The sequence below is a fragment of the Gymnoscopelus braueri genome, assembly GCF_963280865.1.
Source record: "Gymnoscopelus braueri genome assembly, chromosome: 21".
NCBI classification, from domain to species: Eukaryota; Metazoa; Chordata; class Actinopteri; order Myctophiformes; family Myctophidae; genus Gymnoscopelus; species Gymnoscopelus braueri.
Window position 1 is genome coordinate 37,400,856 of NC_137623.1, and position 17,278 is coordinate 37,418,133.

Consider the following 17,278-nt stretch of genomic DNA (forward strand, 5'->3'; position numbering starts at 1 on the left):
CTGCTGGGAAAGTTACAACTTTTTCTCTCTTTTTTGTTGACAAAGCGTTTTATGACGCCTTTGAATGAGGATTGAATGCAAGGGTCGTCTTCTTTTCCAGCAGGCAAACTGCATTGTGTGTTGTGACGGTTCGGTTGTTTGTGGAGGATAGTCATAACCTGGTCAGCAGATGTTTTGTTGACCCAGAGAGACAGCTCATTTACAAGGACGTGTTAACACTGATGAGATGAAACCAAAACATCACTTTTAAGAATAACTCAATAATCACAAGCAGATACAGTAGATTGACCCAAAAACATGTCCTCTGCTGAACAAGCAGGTTTTCAGATGAGAGAAATTGTAACCATCCTATAGCCAATATACTTTGACTTACTTTTGTCCAGTGTGAGTTTTGTGACTGCACACTGGACAGTGTTCTCTGTGGAGGATCTTTTTTTAGCATTTAGAGGATCTGGATGCATTCCAACTTCAGGCCTTTTCTCTAAATCCTCTGTGACTATAGCGTGAGCCTCCCTGGGTGTGCATTCATTGTTACCCAAATCTACACGGCGTGCTTGAGCAGAGCGGCACAATGATAATATTGCGGCTGTGAAAAAGAGCAGTCCCCCCTACCCCCCCCCCCCCCACCCTCAAATAGAATGAGATGCGACTGAGAGGATTTATACTGAGCTTTTGTGGAATGTATAAGTTATGAATCTATTTAATCTGTGCTACGACTGCACACTTTAAACTATTGAGTGTTCGTTTAACTCATTTAGACCTGAGGTTCCGATTTTAACTAACTTATGTTACTATGTCAGTGGTTCTCAAACCTTTTCATGTCAAGGACCCCAAAATTATATATATTTGGCCGCGGACCCCCATCTCAAAATATTTTGTTCCAGGGACCCCCAGAAGCAGATAAGATTTTAGTTAAAAATGTTCACTTTAAAAATATATTCAAAGATTTGCACGAGATGTCTCGATTTTTCAAAAATAGCAGATCTACAAGCTCGTAGCGCGGCAGGTGTTAACTGCCTGGCCCATTTTTTACACCTGCACAGCTATGCTCAGGATTTTACAGTGTTATTGTTAAATTGTCTCTGTTCCTCCTGTCTAATGCATTTAGATTTTTTTAACTGGAATATACTGTATATGTATATATATATATCCGGCCGCTATTCTATTTGAAACCTGTATTTGCAACACTGCCATGTAAGATGACCGGTAATCCTTCCCACTGTAACACTAAGTGGAGGGTGCACGTTTATTTGCGGCTATAAGCCCCTTTGTCTGGCCTAGAATTTCTCCATATTATGTAGCATTTGGTCGACGGATTTGAACATCTCCGAGGCTAACCTCCGCAGAGTGGCCTGCGATAATAAGGAATTCTCAAAACCGATCATCCCTTTTGACCAAATTCTGACCAAAATTCTGAACTCTGACCAAAATCTGTAATTGTATTTAATGCTCCGTAAGCACCTTTGAACCATATCATCGTATTGAGCCGCATCGGGCGCTGGGGTCTCATCTTCCACCCCCTGAACAATGTTTTGACTGTATACCTCCTGCTCCGGCTAGCCATGGCCTTCCTGGATCCTGACACACACTTTCTACAATGTTCACCGTGTCTGTCATGCCGAGTAACCCAGAAGGAGGATTAAGTTTGGAGTTTAATGAGTGTAATCCCGCGTTAAACAGGGCCAAAGAGTGGGGGCAAGAATGCAGGTCCACCGCTGCCCGGAATGCAATAGCCCCCTATAAGTGCAGTGGCAAATGGTGCAGTGGCTCGGGGAGGTGTCAGACTCACGTGTGACCCTGGTTAACCCTTTGCCGTCTGTGGGTGGTGTCAATTAAAACGCCCGATAATAAGCAACGCAAGTCCCTCGCGAAATTTGCATGAATGTCACGATACGGAGACAGCAGATATGACCTTCTACAGTATATACAGCAGCAGAGGAAAGACGTGAAGTTGCACTTTCTGTATTCACCTTTATAGAACATTTTGTTAAGACTTCTTCATTTGGAATTTGGATTGTATTATAGCAGGGGTTCTCAAACTTTGTCATCTAAAGGACCCCCAGTTTACTATGCATTAGGCCATGGACCCCCATAGCTCTGAGAGTGTACAAATGGAACCAAATGGACCCTTACGGGTCCATTTGGTTCCATTTGTACACTCTCAGAGTTACCAACCATTTAGCAGGGAACCCCCTCAAGGACCCCTGGGGGTCCCCGGACCCCACTTTGGGGACTTTCAAACCAATCCATAAATGAGTCTTCTCCAACTTGGTTACATTGATCAGTATATGTGAGGTTTATTATTGGCCACGTTTGTTCTTGGTGAGGTGCCCCCACTGCCGCTTTAACTCCCATTATGTTTTGTCTTTGTCTTCGACCAGGTGGCACCGCATTGCCATCAGTGTGGAGAAGAAGACGGTCACCATCATCGTGGACTGTAAGAAGAAGCTCACCAAGCCCCTCCACAGGAGCGACCGTCCCGCCATCAACACCAATGGCATCACCGTGTTCGGCACCAGGCTTCTGGATGAGGAAGTGTTCCAGGTAAAAATTGATTGCATAATGTCGTGTCTTAATTGTCTGTGGTATGAACACTGTATGTGTGTTGTCTGTTTTCAGACTGTGCTGCATTCGGTGAGCAGCCAGCGTCCACTGTAAATACCTGCTATTGTCCTAAGCTCCTTAGGAACACAGACCTTTCTTTACACTGGGAACGCACTCTACAGTTCACTATAAATGCTCCTGTGATATGCATGTTGTTCCAGAGACACAGCCTGCGTCTGACCCTTTTAATGTTGCTTGAGGGGTGGAAACCGTTTAGGCGTCATGATATTGTTTATTGGTATGAATTATTTTATACCGTATTTCTTTACTCTCAGTCTTTCAGAGGGTCTGGCTTGCAAGTTCACAATTGAACAGGAGTATACCAGCTTCTGAGTAACTCAATTAGTGAGAATATGAAGAGACAAGCAAACTAATTTTGCTTTGGTTAACTGTTAAAGTCTGCTTGATATGCTGATGAGGAGTGTGACTGACACTGTGATGCAATATCGCTGTGACGTGATACTGACTTCCAAATATGGAGTTATTTTCCTCTCCTTGGACTCCCAGTATAATATTAAAGTTTTAAACAGTAAGCTGTTTCAAAAAGTATAAAACATATGTGAAAATATTGAGGGATTTACTTCATTGGCCTACTGGCAACGTGTGAAGGTCCAGTGGTTTCCAAGACTCACGCACACACACACACACTCTTCTAGACGGCCGTGGGTGCCACACTCAAATTCCTGCATTGTTGTCTGTCCAACTCTTTGGACTGGTGCTACATAGCATCACATCACAAATGATGGTAATTAGCTCCAGCTTTCACTCTTTGGCAAAGGTGTTTGTTTGTAGCTGTTCTATGAAAGTGGGGCGATGTTGTTTTCGAGTTCCCATACCCCGACCAACCATGCATTGCTTCCCCTCTTTGATGTTTCCAAAAAGGAATGTGGGATAATAGAAGCCAGTGCCATGCTGTGGGTTCAAGGATGGTCTCCATACTTGCTTTTATGAAGAACTAAAGCCTGAGTTATACTTCGTTCTGTGTCGGTCGGTGTCACGCACCAAAAATATCTGATCTACAAAATTCACAACACGTTAAACTTATGGTGCGACACGTTGTGAGCTTGTAGATCAGCTGTTTCCAGTGCATGACACAGTCATGCAACAAAGTATAAATCAAGCACAACCATAACTCTCGTTACTTAGGTCTTTGATGTAGCTAGCTGATAGGTTACTAGAATAGGGCTTGATGACAGCACAGTAAGGATCCGTTCGGACGCACCTGCACAGCAAAATCCACATCGTAAATTCTCCTCTGAGTGTAAAAATGACATTCTGAAAAGTGTGCGAAGGAACCACGTTTTCGACATCCATCATATCACTGTTGACCTACAGTAGCAAACGTAATGGTCATCTTACATTGTGGATATATTGTAGTGTTCAACACTTTCTGTCCATATTTCAAACGGCTTCTCGGTTGGAGCATGCATGCTGCTGCGGCTTATATTATTAACCTTCACAGGTTCTTTGTCGGAGGTTAACTTTACCTTGTAATTAGACACACTTAGTTCAGGAGATCTTTGTCCTCCACCTGCAGCCTGCTGTTACAGTGCAGCTTCACAGGTTAGAGGTCCACGCAGACACACAACCTTTCTTGGTGGAATGTGTCCTTGAAGATGCTCCTACTGTAATCTGTGGGGTTTACTTTGAATTCAAATGCCAGTGGAGGTGAGGATATGACTTCCAATTCTCCTTGTAGGCAGTGATAGTGGCTGGAGGACAAACTTTAAACATCACTGTTTTAGACGCAGAAAAGTTTGATTTTTGTTTTGAGTTTATATCCCTTCTTAAGCAAAATACAATACAGATTACACCCCCCCCCTCCCCCCAGCATTTGTCTGGCTGTTTGCTGAACATGTGAGTGATTCTCTCCTCTCCAATGTCAAGCAATACGTAAACATAATGACAGCTTAAAAGAACAGATCAGAAACTTTTTGTAATATTTAGATGATTCTCTGCTTCTTAATATCGGATGGGACCCTTATGTGTTCATTTGGCCTTATGTGTTCATTTGGGTCCGCTTTTACACCCTCAGACTTAATTTAACATGGATGATATAGTTTTATTTCATAAAGGGTCAACTTTAGTTTGAGCCACAGTGCACACGGGGTTTGTACCATACATCAAATTTCAGTTCCGCTGACGTCAAAATAGTCCAGAGTGAGTAAAGTGACTGGGGCAGGGACACAAAAAAAGAAGCACTTTGTCAAGGAACGAGGCAGTCAGCAATTAGTGCTCTCATTGTTAACATCTGGTGCAGGAAGGGTGATCAGCAGCAGCCACCATAATGCTGTGTATGTATGCCCCCTTTTCAGTAAGAAACAGCCAATTGTTTCTGTTGTGGTGGGTACACCGCAGTTGAGCAACAGGAATTACTGCCAGACTGACCTGTGTGCGTTGTGTGTGCCGTTGTGGAAGCATTTGCTGGAACTTTGCCCCTTGCGGTCTCTCAAACTGAGCCGCTGCCCTCTCCTTTGACTGGAACCTATATGCATTAGGCTACTTTGTCAAATTTGTCACAAACCCCTTGCCCTTTTCAGTGTCTGTTTGTTCTGAGACACATGCAGCTCAGCCAGAGGTGTAAGAGCAGTAAAGGGGCCAGGTGGATGTAAATAATGTTTGACAATGGCCAGATTGTCATGTGAGATTGAAATACACAGGGGTTAGGGGGTGGGGGGGGTGGGGTGTATTCAGAGTGAATGCAAGGGGGTGGGGGCTAGTGTTTGCTGCTTGCGAGAGCACGCTGGTTTGTTTACAGCCAGTCATTATTCGGGTGCCATGCTTTGACTGATTGCTACTGCTGTCTGTTGTCCCAAAGCCATTTTTCCAATGGGCCGTGTCATCGCCCCGGTGATTCTTTCTGAGTGGGTTGCCTCAGAAAGAATTGTAAATCAAATCATGTCTTCTTTATTGTTTTGGGGGAGGGGGGGGGGCATTTTGATCTTCCCTTTCTCAGATGTTAGTAGGGCCGTCACGATTACAAATTTAAGTTGAAGATTAATCTATCACTCAAATAATTGCGATTAACGATTTAATTGTGTTTCTGTCGTTGAAAATTAATGGAACATTATGGATACAAAATTTATTTCTGTTTGGCTTTTTAGCTTTCGGAAACAAAAGTTGCACAGGGCAGATATGACAAATAACACATATTTAGTTACGTTATACTTAAAAATAAACATTAGTAGTGGAAATAGCCGATCTATGAGCTCAAAATGTGTCGCATCGCGACGGGTTTTGAGCTCATAGATCTGCTATTTCCACTATTTTTGTTTGAAAATATATGCCATTTTTTAACATGGAATTGATTATGACGATTATGACGATTATGCAAAAATAATTGCAATTTGACGATTATGTAATAATTGTGACAGGCCTAGATGTTAGATGTCACTTGGATGTTCCGTCTATGAACAACGCATAACGCATGTTATGAGCGTGTAGATCTGCTATTTTTGCCTATAATAACATGGCCAAAATGGGGGTTGAAAGTGAGTAACCTTGTTTTGTAAAAGAAAATTACATTTGTCTCCTGTCAGTTGTGATTAGGTGTATGAACGAGTACTGTAGCCATGCAGCAGCTACAGTTGAACTGGATGAAAGATAGATAGTATGCCCAGCCAGAGTTAGAAAATTAGAGCCTGCTAACAGGGTTGTCGCTGTGTGCTGAGTTTTTTGGGAACAGGCCCCCCGTCTGTTCTCTGTTTCCACTTTCCTCACGATCCAAACAGCCCCCCGTTGCATTCTGGGAGGTGCACAGGGTACGGAACACCCGAGTCCTCTAAAGTCATAACCCTTATAGTGTGAGAATACACATGAAGTCAGTGCTGCGGAGCTGGCCGGGCCTGCTTGCTGGTAAAGTCCTGCGAGATGAATGTTTGGGATATATTTAGGTAATTGGTACTATAAAAATCTGTACCAGAACCTGAAGTGTATGTGTATAATGTCACATTGGACACAGTGTGTTGCATACACATATTATTTTGTGTTATTCTGGCTGTTTTGTGATATTTTCGCTCACTTCTCAGGATTATTTTCCGTCTGTGGCCTATATTTCTCATAAATGGCTTCTTATGCGATACCTGTGAAGGGATCTGGTGTGCATGAATAAGGGCCTTTCATTGCCCCGTCAGACCTTCCTCATTCTCTCTCCTCCTCCTTCTTCTCCCCTCCTGCATGCCCCCTCCACCTCCCCCTCCCTCCCTCCTCTCCCCCCCATGGAGCCAAAGCCATGAGACCATCTATTCATCCCTAGCTGACATTACCTGTCAGAGGCACACACACACACACACACACACACACGCACACGCACACGCACACGCACACACACGCCAACACACACACACACACACACACACACACACACACACACACACACACACACACACACACACACACACACACACACACACACACACACAAACCACCACCGACGAATGCACTCTCACTTGGATTTTCACACACGTGCGTTCAAACACTCGCATGCACAAATACAACAAACAGCCACTGACAAATGCACTCTCACCTAGATGTTCATACACGTGCATGCTGCGCGCACACACACACACACACACACACACACACACACACACATGCACGCGTGCACGTACTGTAGACACACACACACACACACACACACACACACACACACACACACACACACACACACACACACACACGTCTCCGTGTCCTCTATGCCTGACAGGTAAACATTCCTCAGTGCTCAGTTTGTCCCTGCAAGACTTAATAGCTTAGAATGTTTTACACTGGAAAGACAAAGAGAAAAGCACTTTGAATGCATTTTGGGAATGCTGCACTAAATGTTGCACACAGTGATACTGATCACAAAACACTGGACCCCTAAGGGTCCATTTGGTTCTATGTGTACACTCTGAGAGTTATAGACCAGTAAGGTTCCCTTGGGGCGGTTGAGTTTCTGTAGCACTGCTGTCATACAAAGAACACCTGTTAAGCCCCTATTTGGTTCCTCAGAGGTTCTCTATTGGTTTGTTTGATTAATTGATTGATTGAATACTTTATTAACATGATTATTAACAGTACAGGAAGTACAGTGAAAGGCAATGCTAAAATGATAACACAAAAAGCCCCATGCAGGGGCTTGTTTCCATGCAATACAAAGAGGAATTCTACTATTAAGATGTTCAAGGAGTTAATCTATGTTGTTCACTTGTATTTTGAGGACAGGGATTCTTTTAGCTTAGTTTTTCTTAGGATTTAGAACATTGGTTTAGAACACTGGTTCTCAAAAGTAGCAGATATACGAGCTCATTTGTGTTTGAATAATTTGGAATATATACATATATATATATATATATATATATATACACACACACACAAATCATCTCTTCTGGGGGGGTCCCTGGCTCAAAACATGTTCAGATGGGGGTCCGCGGCCAAATATATATCAATTCGGGAGTCCTTGGCACGAAAACGTTTGAGAAGTACTGATTTAGAAGGCATTTGTAAAATCGGCCTCAGGTCTTAATGGGTTAATGGTTTTATATAACACTATTTGACGAAAGTGCTATAGCACCAAGATATATGTGCTGTTTAGCACCAAAGAGGTTCCCCTCCGATTACGAGCCAAAGAACCACTTTTAGTGCTTTATAGCACCATAAATTCAAGCTTCATCAGTTATGAGAGTGAAGACCTCTACCCAGTATCAGATTGTAGTACATTGTATAGGTCTTGAGAAGGTGGGATGGCTAATTAGTGTATCAGTGCAGTCTAATTACAGCTGAGATGGACTATACAGGCCCAGGGTAGAGGTATGTCAAAGGCCCCGTGATGACGGCTCCTTTTGTTTTGATTCGCCCACTCTGTAATTACAGGATGGAAGTGATAATGGTTATAGACAGCGAGACAAAGCAATGTCTGTGTGTAAATGTGTTTTTGTGATGCATGTCTTTTTGCCCCAGAACATTTTTGTTCAAAACCACACAAATCCCACGTCGCTGTGAGTTTTCTCATCGCTTGACAACGAGGCAGGCGTGCCGACAGCGAGGCCTGTGAGGCGCCCGCCGCGCCGAGCAGCTGATGGTCTCTCGCGCGTCAATGAGCACGCCATCTGAGTCGGCAAGCCGTGATGGACATAATAGTTTATCACCCGTTTCCAAGCTACCCATGTTAACATATTAGCTAGCTAGCACGTCACTTCCTCCCAGCCAAAGGGGACAGCGCATGCAGGCCCAATGAAAACGATGGGGGTGTGTTTTGTGACATTTTCTGGCGCAAAGGGCAGACACGTATGTTTGCGATAGTGTTGTGGCACCATCGTAGCAACTTATTTTTTACTCCTATACGGCCATGCTGGCAAACTTAACAATTTACACACAACAAAGTATTTAAATTGGGCTTCACTGAGCAGTCAGAACAAGGTGTAAGAACTCATTTTTCTCTCACAGCACCTCCGCAACAAACGGATATTATTTCCATGCACTGCTTTAACCTTTGACTCCCCCCCATGTGTATTTATATCCCATGCTGACATGTGGTCAAGATGAGGTCATGGTGTAACTTTGAGCCTGTAGAATAATGTAAGCATAGTTGGACTGCTTTGTGCTATATAATTCAAATGGACTTAGTCTACTCATTAGGAATACATTCTGTGACTAATTTAAACTCCATTTTCCATTTTTCTTAACACTTCTGCCATGCAGAGAGGAGGATTTCAAGATTTAAAATCTTCGCTATAGTTTATAACACATGTTTAAACAGAATTTACTTCACAGCCATGCGATAATGTGAAAGCAATGTAAGTTGTTTGTTAGAGAATGCACACAAACAAAGGATGGGTAGAAAATGCCCGATGTGAATTCACAGATCTCAGTCATTTATCACGCCTCTTTCTCGCATCTCTGTTCCTCTCACCTCCATCCCTCTTTCTGTCTCACTCTATCTGTCTCATTCTCCTTCTGTCTCACTCTATCTGTCTCATTCTCCTTCTGTCTCACTCTATCTGTCTCTCATTCTCCTTCTGTCTCACTCTACCTGTCTCATTCTCTTTCTGTTTCACTAAATGTCTCATTCTTTCTATCCTGTTCTCTCTCTTTGTTGACTTTTGGCACTGCCTGACGCATACACTTCGGAGGCTGTGTTGTGCTGTGCCGTGCTGTGCCGTGCTGTGCTGTACTGTGTTGTGTTGTGTTGTGTTGTGTTGTGTTGTGTTGTGTTGTGTTGTGTTGTGTTGTGTGTTGTGGAATACCAAAACGCTCATCCCAAAACACAGTCGCCCCCGGGCAAATCTGGCGGTATCTCACCTGGTATTCCTAACCTTAACCTCAGTAAACTATGCTTAAAAACCTAACCTTATTCCTAAACGTAATCTCAGTAAAACTATGGCTAACCCTAAACGTTTCTAACCTTATCCTCAGTAAAAACAAATACAAGAAGATGTGGGGAAAAAATGGGTCGAGCGTGTTTTGGGGCGAGTGTTCCGGTTACCGTGTTGTGCTGTGCTGTGCTGTGCTGTGCTGTGCTGTGCTGTGCTGTGCTGTGCTGTGCTGTGCTGTGCTGTGCTGTTGCCATATATACAAACATACATATTGTGTTTCAGATCTCTGGTTTGCTCCAGTTTACCAGGGGCCTTTTATCTCTGCTGTATGTGGTACAAGACAGGCCCAGGGACTGAGCATATAACTCTTCCCAGGTGTCTCCAAACACAAAACATCTTTCATCCTTACAGCTGCTCTCCTCTAAGTCTCTGTCTGCCTCTAGAACCCAGCATGCATTCTCTCTCTCTCTTTCTTGGTTCAACACAATCTCTTCTTGCCTACCTTGCCTTGTTCCTTAACCCTTAATCAATACAGTATGGAATTGTGGACAAAATCGTATCCAACGACAACAAAATATGCTACGTTTTGGATCTCAGAGGCTAAATCTCATCAAACGGTGGTCCGGGGCTCGAATGCCGAATAAATAACGGACCTTGACATGAAAAGGGTTGTTACTTGTAACAGAGAATTGATACTTTTACTTAAGTAAAACATTTGAGTGCTTTTTCCACCACTGGCCGAGGCAGTTCGTTGACTGCTATGTGAGCGGAAATCTCGTCTCGAAACATCCGGATTTATCCTCCCGTATACTCTGTAATTGCCCTAACAAATTTCCCAAATCCTGGGTCTTTTGTGTCAGATTCCCACCTTTTACATGGATACCTGGGGGGAATAGAAAAGGACTTGGAAAGCAGAGATGAGTGAGCGTTGTCTTTGGTGTTATAGGGTGCCTGGCAGCAGAACACACAGGTAGAGTCCTGTAGCTCTGCTTCCTGACAGGAGCTGTACTTTATAATAGTTGAGCAGCTAAAGCATCGAGGCCTGCCAGTGAAAAACCACAGAGGTAACCGACAGGCTGAAACGTGTCAGGAGAATGTCTTGTCTAAAGTGTGCGTGTGTGTGTGTGTGTGTGTGTGTGTGTGTGTGTGTGTGTGTGTGTGTGTGTGTGTGTGTGTGTGTGTGCGTGTGTGCGTGCGTGTGCACGTGCGTGTGTGTGAGATCTATGGATCCCTGACATAGCAGTGTAAACAGCCTTGCGCTAAGGCCCGTCCCATAGGAAAACACACAGACCTCAACACTTTCTCTCTCTGAAACGTATCCCTCAACAGATCGTTGCACAACTTCAGTTTGACACTTAAGGCAGCGGGGGAATTCTTGCCATTGTAAATCAGACCTGGGAGAACATTTATTTGTCCTCTGGCAGGTGGATTACATTCTAAACGGTGCACCATACAGAGAAAAGGAGTCTAATTATTTTTGAGACAAAATTGCACATGAAATAAAATCATACAGTATATAGGCCTATACACATATAGGCCTGTCACAATTATTACATAATTGTCTAATCGTAATTATTTTATATAATCGCAATTATTTTTGCATAATCGTCATAATCAATTCCATGTTAAACAAATGTCAGATATTTTCAAAAATATTTGAAATAGCAGATCTATAAGCTCAAAATGCGTCGCGGTGCGACACGTTTGAGCTTATAGATCAGCTATTTCCACTATTAATGTTTATCGTCAACTTAAATGTGTTATCGTGACAGCCCTATACACATATGGAAACGTACACACACACACACACACACAAATTTGACAGACAACTTTCACTTGCATTTGAGTCATATTTGACCAGGAGTTAGGCCTGTCACAATGTTTTGTATTTTTTACTTTACTTGAGTATTTGCAATTTTCTATACTTTTACTTCTACTCCACTATTATCTCAGAGGCAAATATTGTACATTTTATACATTGGAAAACTTTTGATATGGGACTTTCTGCATAATGAGTACTTTTACTTTTGGCACTTTAAGTATATTTTGATGCCAATACTTTTGTACTTTTTACCAAAGTAAATTGCGAATACCATACTTTTACTTGTATTTATACATGGACCACGTATGGTATTGATACTTTACCCTAACTCAAGTAAAAAATGTGAGTACTTCTTCCAACCACTGCAACAAGCGGTGGCATGGCATGGGGGCAACGGGTGAACCGGAGTGCCAAGTCTGGGGGCAGAGCGTCAGCAGGGGTACAGAGAGAGAGGGAGAGAGATCAAGCCTGGCCCTGAGTTAAGCTGACACGGTGTGACCCCGCGTGTCACCGTCAGGACCGACAGCGAATGCCTGAACCCTGCCTAGAGTTGGCTCTAATTAGTCCACATCTGAGAGAGCTGCCCGCCTGAAGCACTCGTGTTGCTTCAAAACCCCCAGACTGTGATCAAGAGATTCAGAACTTCAGTCTTTTTTAATGTAGATCAAAATTGATGTACGGCAGTGGTTTTCTACAAGTCCGGAATTAAACATTTACTTGAGTGAGTAAAAGTACAAAAGTATTGGTATCAAAATACCAAAAGTAAAAGGACTCATTATGCAGAATGTCCCGTTTCACAAGGTATCATATATATATATATAAAATGTTTAAAAAAATCATTTGAAAATAGTAGATCTACAAGCTCACAATGCGACGCATTGTGAGCTTGTAGATCTGCTATTTTCAAATGGCCGAAATGTATAAAGGGCTGAAGTGGTTCTGCATGTTTTGTAATAATACTCAAAATCTACAAAGTAACCAGTAACTTAAGTTTTCAAACAATTGCAGTGCAGTAAAAGTACAATATTTGCCTCTGAGATGTAGTGGAGTAGAAGTAAAAGTACTGAAAACTGGAAATACTCCATTAAAGTAAAAAATACCTCAACATTGTACTTAAGTACAGTACTTGAGTAAATGTACTTAGTTACTTTACACCACTGGCTATTCTTTTAACCCAGGGTGAGACCAGACAGTGTTGGAACGGAAGTCGTGTGTGCTGCAGTGCCCCAACCTCAAACCATAGGCGAAGCGGTTCTGAGCAACTTTGCCAAACCATGTGTTTAAGGTTTTCACTTTTCACCCCTCTACTATGCTATTATACTTACTATTCCTGATGGCGGTGAGAGGCGGGTCCGCTGTTTAGCATTGGTTTGTGCTCTCATTGACCATACATGTACATAGTGTACAGTATATTATGCTTGTGTTCCCCAGTGACATGTTCAGAGACTGGCCCAGTTGGATGGCTCAGCTCAGACTGTAGAGCCGCCGACCGATGACCGATGTTTAGGTCTGAGGCTGATCCCGATTTTGGACAGTCCTATAGGCCACTGATTACCTGTGTTTTTGACCGCTATTTTGTAAAGAAAAGATTGTAAAATCTTGAAATAATGTAACTTAAATTTATACATTTGAAAATGAACACATAAGCTGAATGTCATTTTATTTAACCACTTAAGCCCTATTCAAAATACAAGAAATCTACATTCTACATGGTATTTTTTATTTTACTCGGGACATGTCGGGTGCAGAATTGCAGATGCCAATGTTGTAAAAAAAAGAAATATAAATATATTGGCCAGGCTGATATATCGGTCAGGCTCTAGTCCAGACACATGGAATCATTCAGACTTCATCTTCCTAGACACGTTAGCCCTGTCTGTGGCCTTCTGGCTGCAGTATTCACTATTCACATTACAGGGCTGCCTGACAGCAAAGCAAATGTGTTCATTTAGCCACTCCTATATCGTTGCTGTCGTGCAAAAAAAACTCTTATCTCCATATTGTAACTTTTTGTGTTTTTTTGTAAATTAACGCCTTACTTGATCATACTACAGCTTCACACAAAAGCATCAAAAGTAGCAGATCCACAAGCTCGAAACGCAGCACGAAGCGACACATTTTGAGCTTGTAGATCTGCTGCTTTTGCTACTTTTGAATTTGAATCCTGAAAAGTACGAGTTTTGGACATATGATATGAGTTTCCACCCGAAAGAGATGATATATTTTGTTGATGTAGGTATGTATGAGTAGGTCTATTCTAGGCCCCCTCCTATTCTCCCTCTACACCAAATCCCTTTGCTGAAAATAGCCAATGTAGACCAGTGGTTCTCAAACCTTTTCTTGTCAAGGACCTCCAAATTGACACTTATTAGCCCGCGGACCCCCATTTGAAAAGATATGCCAAGGCCCCCTATAAGAGAAGATTTGTACGGCTCTAGCAGTTTAATTTCAAGGACCCCCAGTTTGACATGCATTTGGCTACGGACCCCAATTTAATGGCATTTCTATCTCTGGGACCCCAATTTATATTGTAAAATCAACGGGTCCATCTGGTTCCATTTCTACACTCTCTGAGTTACAGACCCATAAGGGTCCATTTGGTTCCTAACTATCTACCATTTAGCTGGGGACCCCCTGGAACCCCCTCAAGGACCCCTGGGGGTCCCCGGACCCCACTTTGAGAACCACTGATGTAGACGCTCTACAGCACAACACGTGTTGTGAGCGTGTAGATGTGCTATTTTCACTGAAAGTTTGACCCAGAATGAGGACGCTAGGGACGGTTTCATGTGGTTTAACTGAGAGTGTACAAATTGCCGCCTAAAGGTTTGAGGGTGACAATGACAGTGATCGAGCATGTGGTTGTCATAGCCATGTGTGCCAGGAGTGGATATGGAGTATTGTTGCTTCTATACTTGGCTTTGTTTGCTCATAAATAACACCTAAACCACAGCACACACACACACACATGGCTGCCAGGTGCTGCTCTTCTTGTCCTGATGTTACATGTTTGTTTGATTTCCCGGGGATAAGCCCACGCGGTAATAATAATAATTTACCCTGCGTCTGAACTTGATCTTCCTCCCGCTATCACATGGATGCGTGTGTGTGTGTGTGTGTGTGTGTGTGTGTGTGTGTGTGTGTGTGTGTGTGTGTGTGTGTGTATGTGTGTGTGTGCGTGTGCGTGCGCGCATGTGAAATTTACATTGTTTGTGGCAATTCAAAGGTCAGAGCGAGGTACACAATTTTATTCACATAGATGCTATACTTTTTTTGTTTTAGATTTATTTGTGGGCTTTTATGCCTTTATTGATAGGACAGTAAGCTGACAGGAAATGGGGAGATAGACGTGGGGAGTGACACACAGCAAAGGCCGTCGGGATCGGGACTCAAATCCGCGACACGCTGTCAGGCTACATTGAGCCTAGGTGCCCGGGCCGCTACGCCAGCGATCCGGGCCTATGTTATACTTTTTACCATAAACCTTTTATACTAAGTGACATACTGTACAGTATATGTGTCACTGATCTCTCTCCCTCTGAGCTGTCAAGTTCTACTGACTCAATATACTGTGCATTTATAATAGTCAGCCACTGTAAGCTATGTACAGTAAATGATCTCAAAACATCAAATACTAATACATGATAAAACGCTGTTGTTGAAGTCTTGAAAGTCTGTTCCTGATGACCCCCACTGTACACCTGTATTTACCATGATTTTCTCTTTTTCTCTGCAGGGCGACATCCAGCAACTTCTGATTGTAGCTGATCCCAAAGCAGCTTACGACTACTGTGAACACTACAGTCCAGACTGTGACATCCCCCACGCCGAGTCCCTGCAGGCCCAGGAGCCAGACGATGAGGTCAGTCACCTTGGGGAGGGGGGTGTTGGGCCCTCGGGGGGTTCAGCAGGGAACTGTTTGAGGGCCCTCTTGGTTCATTTTGTAACCGTGTTTGTTCCTTTCGCGGGGACAGATCAACCTGGACGTCATTCAGCGTGATCATGAGTCACTGACACACGGAACATGGCGAAGGAAGATAGTTTGGTGTGTTTATGGGTGATAAACACAATTTGAGAGGAAGACGTTTCAGATTTATAAACCCCCTCAGATCTAACCGTACTGTTTCTAACTCGGTAAAGGGCTTTTAAAGGGATAGTTCACCCCTAAAATGACTTTTTTCCTATCAATTACTCACCCCATGGAGCCTTGAATTCATGGAGATGTTTTTGTCGCATTCCTAAGCCAATAATTTGATGATGACCGGTGGTCATCAAATTACTGGCTTAGGAATGCGACAAAAAAGTCTCTGAATTCAATGTGTAACTGATAGAAAATAAGTACTTTTTTGGGTGAACTATCCCTTTAAGATTGCGTTACAGTAGAGCTACTTGTCCGCATGCCCGGTTTCTCAGTTGTTGTATTTTTTGCTGAGTAACTTGTTGGATCCCAGGGAAAGTTCCTTGAATTCCGCTGTGTCTGTGTCCAGTTTGGAGAGCCTTTTGGCTTGTTCTGCTAATGCGTTTTGCAGAGCTGTTACAGTGCGCGGCTAAGCCACAGTTTTATGTTCCAGGATGAGAGCAGGTGCCAGCACGCGCCTCAACAACTCTCTGGCGTGTTCAATATTATGTCATAATAACCGTTCATGTACGTATAGTAAATTACAGTCATAGATCAGTGGTTCTCAAACTTTTTTAATTTCAAGTACTCCCTTAACCCATTCAATCCGGGAAAGCGTCTCTGTCATTTTAGATTTCTTTGCCTATTCAAAAATAGCAGAGCTTGTAGATCTGCTATTTTGGAAAAATCGTGAAAATGTGTGCAAATCTTTGAATATATGTATTTTTAAAGCAAACATTTGTAACTCAAATCGTTGCTTCTGCGGGGGGGGGGGGGGGGGGGGTCTCTGGAAAAAAGAAATTGACAAATGTTCGCTTTCAAAAACTATATATTTGCACACATTTTCACAATATTTCAAAAATAGCAGATCTGCAAGCTCATAGTGCGGCACAGAGTTGAATAGCCAAAATAAATCTAAAATGACAGAGATGCGTTCCCGGATTTAATGGTTAAGGTTAAGTTAACTCTGGGAGTGTACAAATTGAACCAAATCCATTTGCACACTCTCAGAGTAAAAGGGTCCATTTAAAACACCCTCACTTTGAGAACCACTGTAGATTATCAGCTATGCATATTTCTCATGCATATACATACGTCATTTCAGATTGTGGCGTATTCCAGTTCAAAGACAGGACTAACTAGAACGAAGGGGAGGCGGAATAATGAATGTTATACTTATGGCTCTAGTCCTGGGTGTGCCGTTCACTCAATGAAAAGAGTAGGGACCACGTCTCTTCCTCCAACACCCCCATTCTCCCTCATCCACCTTTCTTTTGATATCTCAGCTTGCAACGGAAAATCCTATTAACCTCGTTTGTTAGGCCTGTGATGCTGGCACTTGTGAGCAGAGACATTCAGATAAAGCAAGACCAGCATCCTAGGCCATTAAGTCAATATTACTCATTTCAACCACCTGTAAGAGGTTAATGGATGATATTG

General features: G+C 42.9%; 1 protein-coding gene across 5 annotated transcripts in view; it reads left to right on the plus strand.

Moving 5' to 3' along the window:
- Positions 1-17,278, plus strand: part of col11a1a (collagen, type XI, alpha 1a) — a 124,794-nt gene that overhangs the window by 12,062 nt on the left and 95,454 nt on the right. For all 5 annotated transcript variants that reach the window (XM_080417212.1, XM_080417211.1, XM_080417214.1 and 2 more), the window contains exons 4-5: positions 2,382-2,544; positions 15,458-15,583. In XM_080417212.1, coding sequence (XP_080273338.1) covers positions 2,382-2,544; positions 15,458-15,583 — 289 coding nt within the window. The remainder of the gene's footprint in view (positions 1-2,381; positions 2,545-15,457; positions 15,584-17,278) is intronic.